The 20,640-nt window shown below is 41.4% G+C and overlaps 1 protein-coding gene across 1 annotated transcript in view; it reads left to right on the top strand.

Annotated features, from left to right (window-relative positions):
- LOC111979031 (hepatocyte nuclear factor 6-like) overlaps nt 1–20,227 on the top strand; it is a 27,303-nt gene extending 7,076 nt beyond the window's left edge. Inside the window, exon 2 of the mRNA XM_024009317.1 lies at nt 17,322–20,227. Coding sequence (XP_023865085.1) covers nt 17,322–17,704 — 383 coding nt within the window. The 3' untranslated portion in view covers nt 17,705–20,227. The remainder of the gene's footprint in view (nt 1–17,321) is intronic.
- The last annotated feature ends 413 nt before the right edge of the window (nt 20,228–20,640 follow it).

Raw genomic sequence — 20,640 nt, 5'->3', positions numbered from 1 at the left:
TGTGTGTGTGTGTGTGTGTGTGTGTGTGTGTGTGTGTGTTAATATCTTCAGTGGGGTTGACACCTATTCTCAGGTTTAGAATGTACAATCATAACACTTAATTCACACAACTTCAATTAAATGCAATCCAAGACGAAAACAAAATACAACGGCAACAGCAACATCGCTTTCGCATAATATAACGGGTTTAAGGATTCAATTATTCGACTAAAATGTACAAAAAGAAATGGAGCAACTATGATGTAAATACTTCAATCCTGCATGATATGATTAATCCATACAATTTCTAAGTGTATTTTTAAAGACACGAATCCGCATAGTCACGTCAGTAACTTTTCCCTCTTTTCATGAACATTTGTATGAATAAATACGCATCACCGATTTCTCTGTTTCACTAATTTTATTAATTTATGAAATGTTAACTTTTTTGCTCCAAATTATTATTATTTAAATGTTTTAATAATTTGGAGGAAAAATGAAATAATTTTCGCAGCTCTAAAGGCCCTTATTTGAATCTTATAGCCAAATTAATTTTGCATTAAGAGCCCGTGACCTATATGCAATATATTTAGGCATATCCTTTTCAAACCCATAGCTTATAAACACCATATAAACACCATACGAATAAACTGCTTTGAACAAATCTCGTGTGCACAATAGGATAGCTTTTAAATTACATAACAAACTAATAAACAGCACACCAAACTATTCAGAAACCGTATTGTCCTATACCAAATGGCTACAGGAAGTAGGCTCTTTAAATTGTGATTATATTTAGAATTATTGTGAATTATTTTTTCCAAACATGCATTATTACAATTTGCAAAAACATCTGCAATGAATAGCTAATGTTGGCTAAAATGTGAACGCATGTTGGTGTAGCAAGTACAAGGTAATTCAACTGCAATAATGCTTGGCTTGTAGACTTCATTAGAAAGCACAGGATTTCATCAAAATTAACGAAATGATTAATCGAAATCAAACAATTTTCTATTAATTACGGCAGCTTCTAATGTAACATTTTGTGACGGCTGTACAGTTGCTGTTGCATGTCTTTGTGGGAATCCAACCGTCGACTTTACAGCAATATATGGGCTCTAATCAAGACAACCAATGAGCGTAGATCCCAGAGGTGTGACCGACAGTGATTGATTGACATAAACTGTTTCTCGCCTGCAGTAGTCCGGCCGGTAAGGGAGAGGGCTCATCTCACCGCACGCAAAACGCGATCACGTCATTCCGCCCCTGCCTCGGTCCCAGGCACGCCCAGGCTCAGGGGCACACCACTATAGCAGCATGGTGCGGTCAGTTATGAAACACACACACACACACACACACACACACACACACACACACACACACACACACANCACACACACACACACACACACACACACACACACTTACTGTAAAGGGTGACTGAACTTCCTGATTTGGCCTTGTTTTAGAGTTGGTTCATTATGAAATGCTAGTGGCTATGACTGAATTCAAACCTAGGTTGGTTTCAGGGTGTGGTTTGATGTGGGTGTCTCCAATTAGCTTCAGCTGGCTGGTGTGCGACAGTGACAAATATATATAAATATACATTTTCAACTGCATTTATTAAAACAACAACAATACAATACAAAGACTATACAAATGGCTGCTCCCATGAGCGGGTGCCCTGGTCAGTGGGTGCGCTTGCTCCCACCCACCCCGAGAAGCCTGCAGAGCGAAGCCTCTGACCCCGGCCCAAGGGGATTTTCCAAGGGCGGGAAGGACCAAGCTCTGCCTGACTCCCGGGTGGGCATGGAAGAGAGCGCACCAATAATCACCAGGACCAGCACACACACCAGTCACAGTGTGAAACCAAAACAYARAACATATATAACTAAACACAAAACATACATAACTAAACACATCCCCACCCTCACCCCTGATTGGAGGACCTCAAACATTTATACTGTGCATTTRTGTATGTATTTATTCCAACACTCGTTCATTCCAGCCACAGATCACCCCATCTTTCCCAGTAAATCGGCATTCTACCATTTCCTCTTGCAATATATCCCTCCATTCTCCCATGGTGTCTCACTAGGGACTTGTACCTCCCCATCTGCAACATTTCTGCCGAAATTGCACCAAAAATGTAAATGTTACCAAAGAGCACAATGATATTTCCTATTGACTGACTGTGATCCTTCAAATCCCCCAACAATACAGTTTGCAGGTTCATTCACACCCTGATATTATAACCTAACAACCATTCCTGGACCTGACTCCAAAAACAAGCCATAGATGGAYAGTACCAGAAGAGATGCTGTATTGATTCTGTTTCCATGTTGCAGAGTCTGCACCGGGCTACTGTTTAATGCCTCATATACTGACCATTCTTTTTGTAGTGAGAATTTTATCAAATGGCTTAAATTGAAAAGAACAGTGGCAARGTTGGTTTGACTTTTGGATAGCCTATCTCCGGGCTAGTTAGGGCCCTTCAATAAATTCCACAACGTACAGTGTCTTCAGAAAGTATTCACATCCCATGACTTTTCCCACATTTTGTTGTGTTATAAGTTCAGGAGTAAAAATGTGCTTAACACATCACATAATAAGTTGCATGGACTCACTCTGTGGGCAATAATAGTGCTTAACATGATTTCTGAAAGACTATGTCATCTCTGTACCCCACACATACATTCTGTTTGCAACAAGGCACTACAGTAATACTGCAAACAAATTGTCAAAGCAATTCACTTTTATTCCTTAATACAAAGTGTTATGTTTGGGGCTAATCCAATATAACCCATTACTGAGTACCACTCTCTATATGTTCAAGCATGGGGGTGGCTGCATCACATTATGGGTATGCTTGTAATCGTTAAGAACTGGGGAGGTTTTCAGGATAAAAAAATTAATGGAATGGAGCTAAGCACAGGCAAAATCCAAGAGGAAAACCTGGTTCAGTCTGCTTTCCACCAGACATTGGGAGACGAATCCAACTTTCAGCAGGACAATAACCTAAAACACAAGGCCAAATCTACTTACGAAGAAATCTGCTTACGAAGAAGACAGTGAATGTTCCTGAGTGGCCGAGTTACAGTTTTGACTTAAATCTGCTTGAAAATCTTTGGGAAGACCTGAACATTTTGGTTTAACAATGATCAACATCCATTTCGACAGAGCTTGAAGAATTTGTAAAAGAATATGGGGCAAATGTTTCACAATCCAGGTGTGGAAAGCTTTTAGAGACAATCCCAGAAAGACTCACAGCTGTAATCGCTGCCAAAGCTGCTTCTACAAAGTATTGACTCAGGGGTGCGAATACTTATTTAAAGGAGCTATTTCTGTATTTAATTTTCAATACATTTGCAAAAATGTCATTATGGGCTATTGTGTGTAGATGGGTGAGAATTATATATTTTTTAATACATTTTGAAATCAGGTTGTAACACATCAAAATGTGAAATAAGTCAAGAGGTATGAATAGTTTCTATTCCAAATTTAGCACAGGCATTACGATCAGGTCGTGTGCATCTGCACTTTGAATTAATTATTACTTGTGTGCTGCCAGCTGTGGGCATGTGGGCAGGATTGAAACAAACCCAACTTTTACGTTGTGATGCAGTCACGACCACAAGTCTCACATAGCTCAGTTTTGGACGAGACTGACTTTATAACCAAAATGATCCTATTTAAACTTTGTAGTCAATTTTGACAGTAGAATAAATGTTTCTGAATCGATGCCACGTAGGCTGTTCTCGAAATGAGAGGTTGTTTTTTAGGGTCAGTTGCTATTTAAAGCAGAAAGGGCAAAATATACAACAAGCTCTCAACAGTCTCACCTCAGAATTAGATGTTCATCCATATTTCTCAAATGTCAAATYTCAATGTTGTTGGATATCATGGCCGGTTGTGATACAGCCTGGATTTGAACCAGGGTGTCTGTAGTRACGCCTCCAGCACTGAGATGCAGTGCCTTAGACCRCTGCACCACTCGGGAGCCCTACATTTAAAGGTTAGGGTTAAGTTTAGGCATTAACKCCTAAATCTTAAGGTTAGGCATTAACTGCGACTGGTTAAGGGTTAAGGTTTAGGATAGGTGTTACATTTTTTTCTCAAAACCAACTTCTTATTGTTGGATTCCAACATGCAACCTTGGGCACCAACGTTTAGCAACAGAGGCAGATGCTTACGCCCATCTGCCATGCCCATCCACAACGCCCAAGCAAACTGAACCCGACTTGAAGTTAACAGCACTCATTGTTGCCCCTAGTGGCCAGTTTCCACGTCATCTCCCGACGTCTTCAGACATTGATGGACGTTGAATACTGACTTGAATCATGGGTGACCTGGCTGAGATATAAGGAACCCTTCAAAATGTAGGAAAACAGTAATTTTAATCAAATACATATTTCAACAATCACACCTAAAATAACAAATACTGTATGCCTGGACCTGTTTATCAGTGGTGTAAAGTACTTAAGTACAAATACTTTAAAGTACAACTAAAGTATTTTTCTGGGGTATCTGTACTTTACTTTACTATTTATATTTTTTGACAACTTTTACTTTTACTTCACTACATTCCTTAAGAAAATGTTGTACTTTTTACTCCATACATTTACCTTGACACACAGAAGTACTCGGTACATTTTGAATGCTTAACAGAACAGGAAAATAGTCCAGTTCACGCACTTATCAACCGAACATCTCTGGTCATCCCTACTGCCTCTGATCTGGAAGACTCACTAAACACACATGCTTCGTTTGTAAATGATGTCTGAATGAGTGTGCCCCTGGCTATCTTTCATTTTAAAAACAAGAAAATGGTGGTGTCTGGTTTGCTTAATATAAGGACTTTGACATGATTTATACTTTTACTTTTGATACTTAAGTACATTTTAGCAATTACATTTACTTTTTATACTTAAAGTATATTTTAAACCAAATACTTTTACTCAAGTAGTATTTTACTGGGTGACTTTGACTTTTACTTGACTTTTTCTAATAAGGTATCTTTACTTTTACTCAAGTATGACAGTTGGGTACTTTTTCCACCACTGCTGCTTATACATAATCACTTGCTCACCAACGTTTCGGTCAAGATTTTTGCAGTTTTCACATGCCTTTTTGGATCTTCTTTCAGGCCTATTACGCAAATGTTTTAGATAAGCTTTTGCTATTGTTATAAACCTATACAAATCTAGTTACTCTCTCCAAAATGGTGCTCGGAACATGGAGGGGTTTTATTTCACAAACACATCGATATTTGCATGTTTTTTATGTAGGCCTACCCTTGGGCCTCCTGCAGCCTAAATTACAGTATGTCCCTCATGATACCAAGCCCAAGGGAAATCCCTATAAGGTAACCATCTCTCAATGCCCTAAGCCCTATGTTACTATCTTACACTCTGAGCCCTGGATAACTAGGCCCCATCTACCTCTCACATCTCTGTCATGTCCTGTACACTCTCAAGAGTTATAGCTCACAGTAAGGAAGTACAATTCGATCAACTACCTGMTACCCTTTTCATCTTTAAAGGGTAAGAAGCTTGAGTTTTTACTCACCAATTTAACAACACAGTGTGGTCAAAGACTTAGTAACTTAGGTGTAGTCACGATCTGGTTACCTATAAGTGCAAACACACTTATGTTTTAGGGTTGTTACGTATTTATTCACTTATTTCCGTATAACTTCTAAACTACCGACAATGCACTATTTCTCAACTACATATGGAGGATCTATTCTGCGCTACCGAGTTCGTATGCTAGCCTGGAAGCTAGCTCAAGCTGGTTAAGGTTAGCCACATCTCATGCTATTCCGGACTTTGTGGATGTGTTATCTAGTGGAAACCCATTGGCATCGCAGGCTCTGATCCTTTCTTGCCGTGAGCTCAAAACGAAAGAGAAAACCATATCTGCTTGATCTAATTGTGTAGTACCTCGTCTGTTCTCCTTTTTTTGTTTTGTCAACTTTTTGTCATGTTTTCTGTGAAGTAGGCTGCAGGAATTTTGTAACTTTTCCCACCTTGGCTCAGTGTTAGCGCGCTAGCTTACTGATATCTGGAATCTATCTTTGTTGAATTTTGGCCCAGTGAAGCGCCCACCTCCCCCTTGCTTTGGGAGCTAACTCAGCCTGCAGTCTTTTGAAAGTTTTACCATCGGATGGTCTCTGCTTGATCTTTGCTTTTAATCTGTGGTTGTGTTTTAGTTGTATTAATTGTGTTCTAGCAGGTCTCCAGTAGTTGGGCTCTATGTTGCCAACCATAACCATGGTGGTTGGCTAGGGTGGCTAGGCTAATAGCTAGTTGGCTAAATAGCTAACATGAGCTGGCTAGCCAGTTTGCTGGCTAAGATAACTATATATAGCTAACAATCTTTGATAACTGGTTGGATAGCGTAATGTATTTCCAAAACTTTGGTTTACTTTAATGTAGCTGTGAGCTAGATGTTGATAGCAGCTGGCTGACTCATTCAGTGCTAATGTAACATTAGGGCTAACATTAGCAGGCTAGTAGAGCTAACATTAGCAGGCTAGTTGGATCGCAACCTTGCAAGTTGATTTGTAACAACAATACATTTATAAAATATTTGCTTGTAAATTGGCTGAAAATTCAATTGAAACCAGTAATCATGAGTGCAAACGATTTGGTTTCATTAGACGTTTTACATTTGAAGTTATTCCTGCTGGAGTTTACATTAACAGGGTGTAGGCTGGCTTGCAGGGTCCTCCATATTAGAACACACCCGGAAAAACATTTTCCGACATGACCTCTGTATTTTTCGGAATTCTAATCAGTTTTATGTAATTACTCAAAAAATAGAAAAGTGAGGTATAACTTTGCATTGGGATTTATGATGTGTATACTAATGCAAATCCATATGTTACATGTGGTTACGTTTATGTTACCTACCCTTTAAGTGTGTGACATCACGTGTACATGTAACAGTGATGATTATGATGAGTGAAGGGAGGCCAAACTTTCTTTTTTTTGCTATTTAACCTTTCACAAACAAATTATAATGCATTGGAAGGGAAGAGTATGTCTTCAGTGTGGGTCTTTATGGATATATAAAATCGAAGTTATTTGAATGCCCTGGTAACTGCAAACAACCCTGGAGTTTAGTTTTCGGGCTGGTTAGAACAGATTCTAATAACCCAGTGGCAGTCATACCAAAATTAAAAGCAGAGGAAGCACCTTTGACCGGAATTGAAAGTTACAGATTGTGGTTTGAATGGTGCATGATTAAGTTGGGTTGATTAGAATTAGGCTTAACCCGAGAGATGTAAGTATATGTGGATAATATAGCCTGCATTTGTAGGGCCAATATAATAATATGTAATCCTCCCAGTCCTTTGTTCGTTTTAGTAATATTAAGATGATATATTAATATATTAATATTGAATTCAAACATAATATATTATATTGACCATTATAAGTATGTGTTAACTTATTCTACAGAAGATTTCCAATGTAGGCCTACACTGCACCCTGGGGTCTGCCGCCCAAGTGTTTGCGATGTTATTGGTTGAGCTAATGGGAGAGAAAGGAAGGGGAGAGTGGTGTTGGCATTGTAAAATGGCCGGTAGCAGCAGTTGTTTGAAAACATGCATTACGTATTGAAGTATCAGTATATTAGCACTAGTATTCAGTCATTACATTAGTCAGTATTGAGTTGGGTTGGAACGTCACTTAGAAAGCCCGGGGAGAGCTTGGCATGGCCGAGCCTGAACCAATTGAATAAACGTTCCATGGAATGGTTTTGAAGCGTAGATCAATCAATATGGGGACTATCAATCTGAGGGCAAATGAAAACAATTGAGAACAACAAGGGGAGCTAACAGACGAAGCAGACCGGWGTGGATGGACTTCTGCTGCTTTGCTTTTAGCCCAAAATAGGGAGGAAAGGGTAACACTATAGAGTTAAAGTTTGAAGTGTGACGTGTATGTGTGGATCCGCCAGTAGTTGTTAACGCTAAACTGAAGACTTGGAGAGACACAATTAGTTAAGTAATTACTAACCTATAGGGCTGTGGAAAACAAACAAGCCTGAAAGATATCATACAGTGCATTCGGAAAGTATTAAGACCCCTTCACTTTTTCCACATTTTGTTGTGTTACAGCATTATTCTAAAATTGATTTTTTTTWAAATTCTCTCATCAATCTACACACAATACCTGATAATGACAAATTGAAAACAGGATTTAAAAAATATATATATTTTTACAAATGCATTAAAAATTAAAATTGAAATACCTTATTTACATAAGTATTCAGACCCTTTGCTATGAGACTCGAAATTGAGCTCGGGTGCATCCTGTTTCCAGTGATCATCCTTGAGCTGTTTCTACAACTTGATTGGAGTCCACCTGTGGTAAATTCAGTTGATTGGACATGATTTGGAAAGTTACACACCTGTCTATTTAAGGTCCCACAGTTGACAGTGCATGTCAGAGCAAAAACTAAGCCATGAGGTCGAAGGAATTGTCTGTAGAGCTCCGAGACAGGATTGTGTCGAGGCACAGATCTGGGGAAGGGTACCAAAAAATGTCTGCAGCATTGAAGGTTCCCAAGAACACAGTGGCCTCCATCATTCTTAAATGGAAGAAGTTTGGAACCACTAAGAAAGACTCTTCCTACAGCTGTCCGCCCAGCCAAACTGAGCAATCAGGGGAGAAGGGCCTTGGAGGTGACCAAGAACCCGATGGTCACACAGACAGAGCTCCAGAGTTCCTCTGTGGAGATGCGAGAACTTTCCAGCAGGACAAACATCTATGCAGCACTCCACCAATCAGGCCTTTATGTTAGAGTGGCCAGACGGAAGCCATTCCTAAGTAAAAGGCACATGACAGGACGCTTGGAGTTTGCCAAAAGGCACCTAAAGGTCTCTCAGACCATGAGAAACAAGATTATCTGGTCTGATGAAACTAAGATTGAACTCTTTGGCCTGAATGCCAATCGTCACGTCTGGAGGAAACCTGTCACCATCCCTACGGTGAAGCATGTTGGTGACAGCATCATGCGGTGGGGATGTTTTTCAGCGGCAGGGACTGGGAGACTTGTCAGGATCAAGGGAAGATGAACGGAGCAAAGTACAGAGAGATCCTTGATGAAACCTTGCTCCAGGGCGCTCAGGACCTCAGACTGGGGTGAAGGTTCACCTTCCAACAGGACAATGACCCTCAGCACACAGCCAAGACAACACAGGAGTGGCTTCAGGACAAGTCTCTGGATGTCCTTGAATGGCCCAGACAGAGCCCGGACTTGAACCCAATCGAACATCTCTGGGGAGATCTGAAAATAGCTGTGCAGCAACACTCCCCATTCAACCTGACAGAGCTTGAGAGGATCTGCAGAGAAAATGGGAGAAACTCCCCAAATACAGGTGTGCCAAGCTTGTAGCGTCATACCCAAGAAGACTTGAAGCTGTAATTGCTGCCAAAGGTGCTTCAACAAAGTACTGAGTAAAGGGTCTGAATACTTATGCAAATGATTAATTCTGTTTTAGTTTTTTTTATACATTTGCTAAAATGTCTAAGAAACAGTTTTTGTTTTGTAATTGTGGGGTATTGTGTGTAGATTGATGAGGGGAAACATCTATTTAATCAATTTTAGAATAAGGCTGTAATGTAACAAAATGTGAAACAAGTAAAGGGGTCTGAATACTCCGAATGCGCTGTATATGAGATTGAATGGAAAATACATTTCAGATAATAAATGGCAAGACATTTGGAGTAATGGTGATGTATGGGGCGGCAGGGTAGCCTAGTGGTTAGAGTGTTGGACTAGTAATCGAAAGGTCGAAAGTTTGAATCCCAGAGCTGACAAGGTACAAATCTGTCATTCTGCCCCTGAACAAGGCAGCTAACCCACTGTTCCTAGGCCGTCATTGAAAATAAGAATTTGTTCTGACCTGCCTAGTTAAATAAAATTAAATGTATGACGCTTAACATGCTTTGCTTTCAGAGACAAAAACAAAAACCACACACACTCACATTGCTCCCCCACAAACATAGCCTAAAAGAAGTATCATGTCCTTTCACCCATGGAATTAGCTGCTAGGGGTTCAAAGGTTAGGATGACCTGAAATATTCTGCTTTTACAAACTGTTATGCTGTTTTCAAATGAAACGCAATACCTTGCTCTTGTTAAAGCTTATAGAATGTATTAGTTCAGTCAGGTTGCTCAAGATCCAAGGCAATTGACTTCCGTCCAGATACCCAGGACGTTGCCACTAGGGACCCTGCCACTAGGGAAAATGGTGAGCACTATTACCATCAAGTAGTCCACGTGCTCCGGGCCCGAGGGTCTGATGTTAAATTCCAGTGCAAGCCACGCGTTTATATATTTTTTCAATAAAAGTATTACCCTACCCCAAACCATAACCATTCGGAATGAATGCCTAAACTTAACCGTCAAGTTTTTTCTGTTGTAACCCTTTTTTATTTATTTTTATTTCACCTTTATTTAACCAGGTAGGCCAGTTGAAAACAACTTCTCATTTACAACTGCGAACTCGCCAAGATAAAGCAAAGCAGTGCGACACAAACAACAACACAGAGTTACACATGAAATAAACAAACGTACAGTCAATAACACAATAGAAAAAATCTATATAATGTGTGTGCAAATGAGGTAAGATTAGGGAGGTAAGGCAATGAATAGGCCGTAGTGGCGAAGTAATTACAATTTAGCAATGTTGTAACCCTATCCCAAACCGTAACCCTTAACCCTTAGGAATTAATGCCTAAACTTAACCAGTTGTTTACGTTGTAACCGTAACCCTATCCCAACCTTAACCGTTGAAATTTGACGTTTGGGAAAACTTCAGAATTTTACATATTGGAGAAACTTGGACAAACGTCGGAATCTGAAGACAAATTGGTTAAACCGTGAGATGTTGACAGTATAGAGCCATACACACACATCAACCGCATTACCAAATCAGTCAAATCATTCACAAACACAGACACACACGCGCGCGCGCGCGCACACACACACACACACACACGAATATGCAGCTTTCACTGCCGACCAACCAAAGAAAGTCTGCTGCCACACCCGTTACTTTCCGGTATACACCTCAATGATTTTGTTAAAAGGAAAAGCTATATAAATTGCTCTGATTCGTGATTTTTAAATTAAAAGTGTTGAGATTTGTCTTCTTTTATGATCTGCAATTCAGGCCACTGTTTCAGCACACACACATTGATCACCTCCACACAGTCATATTTGTTTACTGGTGTTGTCTAAATTTGCCGTTCAGTCATCCATAATTTTCATACAGCACCTCAACATTGCAGAGAGGATTACTCGCAAACACACTCATGCACGCACGCACGCACGCACGCGCACACACACGTTGTGAGGGGAGGAAAGGCATTCCTTTGTGTTGTTCCACAGCTTTGGTAGTATTTTCACAAGAATGTGGTGAATTTTCAAAACTCTTACAAAACTCCAAACTGGAAACACTTGTAATGCAACCAGTCTTACATTCAAAACCTTTCATCGTGCATCCATTTTGTTTGTATACATCCAATTGGCGAGAGATTTTCATGCGAATATTCTAAAATCCGCATAAAAACAATATGCGCATTTTCCCACCAGAAATGTTTCTATCAGATTGACTTGTTAGGGATAAAAGACTGTGCGTGATGACCCTTGATATTAATTACCAGAATAAAACCCTGGATATTTATTGGAAAGGAGCATCAAGCTCATCACCATGCACTTTCACCACCCTGTAAAGTTCATCATCATTTATGTAATATATAGGCTGATAAACTGCATGCTTTCCCTACGAGTTGTAGTGGGAGGACCACACAACATGTCATTGTGTGACTGACTCCAAATGTATTTCGATATGATGGTTATTATATCAATAGCCTATTTGGCCATAAAAGCGTTTCCGCCAACATTTCTCGCATAATGAATTTTACCGACACAAAAMGTTTTTKGGGGGACATTTGGAAAGTTTCGCGACAAATGTTCTGTTTCCATCAGCCCTGTCATTAAATGTTTTATCCGACATGTACCTACTTTACTCGCATAAAAACGTTGGATGGAAACCTGGTTACTGATCCAAAATATACGTTTACTGTGAAATATAATGAGTACATTGGTTTAATCACCAAAACACAACACAATTATATCAATCACTTATTCCAACTACATTTGAGATACATGTTTCAAATGCTAGAGTACTCTAAATGACAGTACATTACACTATATTCACATTAGGCAATACATATGCATTACCTATTACAATGAACTGAACATCACATTTCTATAATATGTTTGATAAAAGGTCTGATCATTGAAGACATCTTTCACAATGTAATCAAATGAAAGAAACATAAAGTTTCTTGAGCATTTGGCAATAGGTTCTCTCGTAGAAAATATCGCAGGAAATATCCTCATTGTTCATGCACCTGGAGAAAAATCTTTTGGCATGGTGAATTCAAACCTGCCATAGGTCTGGATTTAAATCATTGCATGCCTCATCCAAGCCTGTCATAGGTCTGGATTTAAATAATTGCATGCCTCATCCATGGCCTTGAAGGAAGGTTGGTACGCTCATGGGGATGGCAATCATACACCGTCCACTTTTATTGTAATCATGTATTCTATTTTACAGTATTGTATTTTACTTATGTATTGTAGTGGTTCTGACAGTCTGTCCACAACTGCTTTTCCTCCCGAGATAAACCATTTATTCTCTGGCTGTCTGTCACATGCTCGCTCATGTTCTCTCCCCCGCCGTGAGTGGACGCGCGCGCGTGCACAAGCCCACACACGGGTGCACATGCGCGCGCACACACACACACACACACACACACCGCGGGCTCGTGGATCAATATGGATCGATTGGGTGGGGAAGGGAGCCCTGATTACTGGACCAAGTGTTCAGGAGAAAACCGCGGAAAATCGATCATTGCAGCTTTTAGACCAGCAGCACAGAACGGCTCAGAAACCCTAGGCCTAGTATTGCACACGACAAAGCAAGAAAATACCCACTACTCCACCGCTCCAAAAGCTACCAATGTAGTTTAAAGATGAACAAAAGGCCGACCACAGCAAAGGCAAACAGTACGGTCCAGTTCCAACATCTCGTGGTGTAGGCGAAACTACAGTGATTACCAATATAAATAAACTAAAAATGCAATTACCAATGACATGCAGMTTTCACTGCCAACCAACCTTTGTAGGCTAAGTCGCGAAGAAAGTCTGATGCTACACCCATTATTTTACCTGCATACCTTTAGTGATAATGCGAAAAGGAAAAGCTGTATAGATTACTCTGATTCGTGATAATTCAATTAAAACTGTTGAGATTTGTCTTCTTTCACGATCTTCAATTTATACCACACACACGTCCTTGTGGGGACCAAACAATTGATTCCCATTCAAAATCCAATTTTCCCTAACCCATAACCGTAAACCTTAACCTAACCCTAAACAAAAACACACGCACACACACACACATATGAGTTAGTTCAGTTAAGATGAAAAATCCGTTGCCATACCCCGTTCACATCCCACTCATGTCTCTCTCAACATCACATCATGTCTACATCGGGTAATTAACTCTACACCCCTCCTCCCATCCCCAGTTTATATTCATCTGTCTGTCCACCCATAGTGCTGCGCAGATTGACTCATAACCCACGGTTCTATATGTGGGGCGGGTTGAATTAAGAGAAAACAATACATAACACAATCCATAAATGTATCATTCTTGTCCTTTTGGACCTAACTTTATGCGTGCCATATTGCCTACACGCCAATTGCCAAATGCTTTTGGTAACGGACAGAAAAAGTTAATGTATATCCACTGAGGCAAAAAGGACATAGTCMGAGTTTAATTCAATAAGAGAAACGCTGCGTAATGAGAATTGAAAATAAAGAGAAGGGAGGGTCAGAAAAGTAATGTTTGGAAAGATGTGGTGAAGTGAAAAAAGAGGATGATAGGCAGTGCTGGGCTATGTTATGTGTGGAATGTAGTGAGGGATGATAGCAGTGCCTGGCTATGTTATGTGTGATGTAGTTTGAGGATGTAGCCAGTGCTGGCTTGTTTATTGTGATGTGATGTTTAGAGGATGAGTAAGCAGTGGCCGGCTATGTTATGTGTGATGTAGTTAGAGGATGATAGCAATGCTGGCTATGTATGTGTGGATGTAGTTAGAGGATGATAGCAGTGCTGGCTATGTTATGTGTGATGTAGTTAGAGGATGAATAGCAGTGCCTGGCTATGTTATGTGTGATGTAGTTAGGATGATAGCAGTGCTGGCTATGTTATGTGTGATGTAGTTAGAGGATGATAGCAGTGCTGGCTTATGTTATGTGTGATGTAGTTAGAGGATGATAGCAGTGCGGCTATGTTATGTGTGATGTAGTTAGAGGATGGATGCAATGCTGGCTATGTTTATGTGTGATGTAGTTAGAGGATGATAGCAGTGCTGGCTATGTTATGTGTGATGTAGTTAGAGGATGATAGCAGTGCCGGCTATGTTATGTGTGATGTAGTTAGAGGATGATAGCAGTGCTGGCTATGTTATGTGTGATGTAGTTAGAGGATGATAGCAGTGCTGGTCTGTTATGTGTGATGTAGTTAGAGGATGATAGAAGTGCTGGCTATGTATGTGTGATGTAGTTAGAGGATGATAGCAATGCCGGCTATGTTATGTGTGATGTAGTTAGAGATGATAGCAGTGCTGGCTATGTTATGTGTGATGTAGTTAGAGGATGATAGCAGTGGCGCTATGTTATGTGTGATGTAGTTAGAGGATGATAGCAGTGCTGGCTATGTTATGTGTGATGTAGTTAGAGGATGATAGCAGTGCTGGCTATGTTATGTGTGATTGTAGTTAGAGGATGATAGCAGTGCGCTATGTTTATGTGTGATGTAGTTAGAGGATGATAGCAGTGCTGGCTATTTATGTGTGATGTAGTTAGAGGGATGATAGCAGCTGCGGCTATGTTATGTGTGATGTAGTTAGAGGATGATAGCAGTGCTGCTATGTTATGTGTGATGTAGTTAGAGATGATAGCAGTGCGGCTATGTTATGTGTGATGTAAGAGAGAGGATGATAGCAGTGTGGCTTGTTATGTGTGATGTAGTTAGAGGATGATAGCAGTGCTGGCTATGTTATGTTGTGATGTAGTTAGAGGATGATAGCAGTGCGGGCTATGTTATGTGTGATGTAGTTAGAGGATGATAGCAAGTGCTGGCTATGTTATGTGTGATGTAGTTAGAGATGATAGCAGTGCCTGGCTATGTTATGTGTGATGTAGTTAGAGGATGATAGCCAGTGCCTGGCTATGTTATGTGTGATGTAGTTTAGAGGATGATAGCAGTGCGGCTATGTTATGTGTGATGTAGTTAGAGGATGATAGCGTGGCCGGCTATGTTATGTGTGATGTAGTTAGAGGATGATAGAGTGCTGGCTTGGTTATGTGTGATGTAGTTAGAGGATGATAGCAGTGCCGGCTATGTTATGTGTGATGCAGTTAGAGGATGATAGCAGTGCTGGCTTGGTTATGTGTGATAATTATAAGGCACTTTACACATTTTACAGTCACACAAGATGGGGACTTCAAATAGGCACTTCAAGGGAACTGTAGCCTACAGTTCAGATTGGTTCAATGGAAACTGAAATCTGGACACTGATTGTAGTTCTATAACCTCTTACATAGCCTTAATATTAACTCCTGCCGAATTAAGTATTATTGCAGTAAAATGATACACTAAATGTACATTTTGACACTGGGAACAGGAGTGGACAAATATAATTTATTTATTTCAGCATCTTCAGAGAATGCAAATGCACAGTTAGGGACCATCTGCAGAGGCTCTATCTTTATCAGCATCATAAAAGCTGATAGTATTTCAACCACATGAAATTTGCATCCAAGCCTATCTAAAATATTATCCAAAACATGTTGGGTCTTTTTCACAGCTTTCTGTTTCTTTTAATACAACTAGTGAAACTGATGTCATTTTGAAATTTTGCACAGAAAATCATTCCCATTTTTTTTTGTTATTGCATTTTCTCCCCGGTGCCTTAAAGGCCTTTACTACGCGAAAGAAGCATGGATGACAGAGAAAACTTCACGGATGTCAACTAAATTGAAGTGTTGATTCTATCGACTTATGCCATTATTGTGGTGAGCAAGGGTTTATTTAGTCTACTAGGGCAACATATAATCACAGAAGAGATGCTGCATGTATCTAATTATAGACAGATGATTAACAAATGGAGAGCTTGGGACTATAAGGTTCTATCTGCAAAAAGATGATTCTGAAATATCTGGCTTTAAAATTCCCGAACCCTCATTGGTTTGAATGGTGTCAGCCATGTTTAAATTGTATTCTTTTCAACTTATCAACATGAATTTGGGTATTTAGAGTACTATATAGGTAGAGACCATTGAACAGAACAAGACAATGTCAATAACTACATTTTGACAAAAATGCAGAAAGAACCTTATAGTCCCAAGCTTTTTCGAAATAGAAACATATCTAAATTAGGCAACAACAAGAAATCCTGTACTCCCTGTCAACAAAACGTTCTGCTGTCTCAGACTGTAGCCTACAGTGCATTTTCTATATTTGYGGGTTAGGGTCAGATTTTCCCTTTATCACATATAGTTTGGCATTTGAGGATAGATTATTAGCAATTGCGAGCAGGTGCAGGTGAACACACAGTTGAACCCCGCACCGCTATCCTCCCACTCTATCACTCTCACCTCTCCATCACCTAAACACTCTGTCCCTTCACTATATCAGTCCTTCATTGGATCCCTACATCCCTCTATTTCGCCATCATTCCACCTGACAATCTATGTACTTCCATCCATCCATCCATCCATCCATCCATCCATCCATCCATCCATCCATCCATCCATCCATCCATCCATCCATCCATCCATCCATCCATCCATCCATCCATCCATCCATCCATCCATCCATCCATCCATCCATCCATCCATCCATCCATCCATCCATCCATCCATCCATCCATCCATCCATCCATCCATCCATCATCTCACTTTACTTTATCTATCCATTCACCACATTCTTTACACTGCCTGCATCCCTCCTTCAATATTGACTATTTTATGTAGTAGGTTCCTGTTTGAAATAGACTTTTGTATTATCAATATTACCAGTAAAATCAGGGTCAAATTCAACAGTGTAGGGGGAAATACACTTGGAAAGAGCAGGAAAGACAGGAGGAAACTAAACACTCCCCCTCTCTTCTCTCCCTCTCTTCTCTCCCTCTCTTCTCYCCCTCTGTTCTCTCCCTCTCTTTCCCCCCTGTCTTGCCCTTCTCCAGCCTGTAAGCGGAAGGAGCAGGACCAGGGTCGCGAAAGGAACCTGGTCCCCAAGAAACAGCGGCTGGTGTTCACCGACTTGCAGCGCCGCACGCTGGCGGCTATCTTTAGGGAGAACCGCCGTCCCTCCAAGGAGATGCAGATCACCATCAGCCAGCAGCTGGGCCTGGAGCTCTCCACCGTCTCAAACTTCTTCATGAATGCACGGCGACGCTGCCACGACCGCTGGGGGTCCACCGGAGGCACTGAGGGGAACGAGCACGGGGATGTGCATGGGAACGTGCATGGGCACGGTCACATGCACGCTCATGGGAACAACAACAACGCCGGTTCATCCACGGCGCAACCGGGTACCTCCTCTGCTACCGCCTTCTCCAAGGAATAAGAGAGAAGGGAAGGGGGTAGGAGAGGATGGAGGGGTTTGGATCTAAAGCAGTGGTCACTGACCCTGGTGTGCAGGCTTTTTGTCCAGCTCAGCTGATTCAACTCCTGGTCTTGATGAATAGTTGATGAATTGAATCAGGTGTCTATGACCATTGGTCTGAAGGTGTTCTCTTTTTGTGTGGGATCTCACCCTTTACTCCATTTTGTTTGTCCATCAGAAACCAATGAGAAACCAACAGGTCTGAGAGCAGAAGGGTGTATTGGTGTCCCAAATTATCCTCAGACCCTTAAGTTTGAGCAAATCTGTCTCTAACCCCCCCCCCCCAAAAAAAATAAATAAGATACGGAGTCTAAAATAGCTAAGATAAGGTAGTCCCACAGAATAGCTTTGTCTCCCTTTTTTGGATTGATAAATCCACAAGCTCAAGTCTATGACTAATGGGCCAAGCAAATACACCAAAGACAACCCCATGGCAATAGACCTGACTGCACAGCACCAGTGGCCATGTGTTTAAAACAGGCAAGGATAAACAGTCAGACATGTCCTCTCTTCTTCTGCTCAGTCAGAAAAACACACATTTCACTGTGTGTTTGTGTGTATGCTATGTACTTGCATGTGTGCTTGTGTGTGTGCATGTGTTTGTACAATCACACTCCAGGAGTGTGGTTTCTCTGCAGCAATCTGGTCTGCTATGCAAGTGCAACAGTGCCACCCGCTGGTCGTTTCAGCACACTGTTGCGAGTGAGGAGGTATCTGACTCCATGCACACATCTCAATAGTCTAACTGTCTCCTTTCCTTCATCTGCACTGATATAAAATACCTAGAAAGGTGAAAGCCAAACACCAGGAGAACAATCATTACACTGCTTTCACCTATTTTGCACTTTCAGGTCAGCGCAGATGAAGAAGAGGTGACATGGGGAGACAGACATGCACACACGCACATGCACACAYGCACACGCATATGCACATGCACATGCACATGTGCATACACACACACAGCCTGAACTGCTTTGTTTTGGGAACAGAGGACATGTCCAAAGACTATCATCCATAGTCATATTTTGATTTTGATTTGATTTGACTAAGATTCCATATTTTGTATGGCTGTTAACTATGTAGCTACTGGATGGTATTTTCAGGTACCAAAGAGTTACAATCAAATGGGAAAAATCTGGACCTTATTGAGTGTTCGATCGAGGTAACAGGAGGGGACTGCCCTGCTCTAGTGGCCAAACACAAGGGTCAAACGTCACAATATAATTTGAGTGCCAATGACATTTACCCTTTTATGATAATCAGAGAGAGCAGGTGCAACTACTTCCCTTACCATGCCCCCTAGTGGGCGGCCAGTGCCATAGCAACCAACAAATCATTCTAGATCCTCCCATAGAGAACGAGCTCTATGGGGAGATGTGGTCATTCCATTTCTCACAAGAATGGATTAATAGATCTTATCAATACTAACCAAAACATACTGAAAATTAACTGTAAATAAACTATGGCTTTCGAGCTTTAGCTCTCTGTCTTCCCTCCCCCTCCCCCTCTCCTCTCCTCTCCTCTCCTCTCCTCTCCTCTCCTCTCCTCTCCTCTCCTCTCCTCTTTCTTTCTATAATATTGATGCGGGTAAAAAGTAGTACTATAGACACAAAGTTTCTCTTTCTTGTGACTATTGTGCTCTGTAGTGCTGGAAATACATGTAAAGAAGCACCTTGTTAATAAAACATAAAACATAAAAAATAATAGTTAAAATAAAGAAAATCTACATGGAAAAGACTGATCATTCACAAACGAAACAACGGAACACAACAGAATGACTGTGCATATTTGTTCATACTTGTGTGATGAAGTAGATGGACTCCTAGCTGGACTTACCGAAGGACCTCTATGACCTCTGAACTTTTACCCCTGAACTGGACCGCCCCCTGCATTCCTCTCTGCTGAAAGCTCCAATGAGGGGGCACCGAATCGGGCGGGGGAAGGAATGACAATGTCACTTCCTCTTTAACCTCTTGTTTCCTGTTGGAGAGGTCTAGTGGGGGACATACTGTAAAAGGCAGGAATCAGGAAGATATATTTTTTCCAGGTTACCGTGGAAACCGATGTGTTCCATTTCCTTCCACTTGTGTAGCATCTTCTAGCGGGCGATAATCATATTTAAGGTGGAGATGCGAACAGGGACTATGTGGGGGTGTAGAGCACAGGAGGTTGGTGGTACCTTAATTCGGGAGGACAGGCTCGTGGAAATAGCTGGAGCAGAATTAGTAGAATGGTTTCAAATACAATTCCATCCGTTCCCGGCCATTATTATGAGCCGTCCTCCCCTCAGCAGCCTCCTGTGATATAGATGGGTCTCACTTAGAGGCAGAGAAGAGACCTATAGGTGTCCAGGGAGAGATTTGTAGGTTTGTAGCGAGGATGTTTAAAGCATTATGTTCAAATCCAAAGTGAAGCTGAGACATGATGTATACCTCACACAATAGAGTGGACTGTGACACAGCCACGGATACCAAAGATACTTCAGCTGCCTGAGCCGGGACAGGGATAGGTGAAGGACGGGTTAGAGCCGGAGAAGGATAGTAGGACACGGGATAGTGAGGGTTGACGCACAGGATAGGTGAAGGGGGCCGGGAGACAGTGGGTAATAGGTGAAGAGGGTTAGGAGCCGGGACAGGGGATAGGGTGAAGAGGGTTTGAGAGCCGGGACAGGTATAGGTACCGGGGACTAGGATAGGTGAAAGAGGGTAGAGGCCGGGACGGGAGATCAGTTGAAGAGGGGTTAGATCGGGAACAGGGGATAGGTGAAGAGGCGAGTGTAGAGCCGGGACAGGGGATAGAGTGAATGAGGCGTTAGTAGCCGAGGACAGGGGATAGGTGATAGAGGGTAGAGCCGGGACAGGGGATAGGCTAAGAGGGTTAGAGCCGGGGACAGGGGA

Source organism: Salvelinus sp. IW2-2015, linkage group LG19 (genome assembly GCF_002910315.2).
Source record: "Salvelinus sp. IW2-2015 linkage group LG19, ASM291031v2, whole genome shotgun sequence".
In the NCBI taxonomy this organism is placed as follows: Eukaryota; Metazoa; Chordata; class Actinopteri; order Salmoniformes; family Salmonidae; genus Salvelinus; species Salvelinus sp. IW2-2015.
Note: the sequence above shows the minus strand (reverse complement) of the source record. Positions and strands in the feature narration are given on the sequence as shown.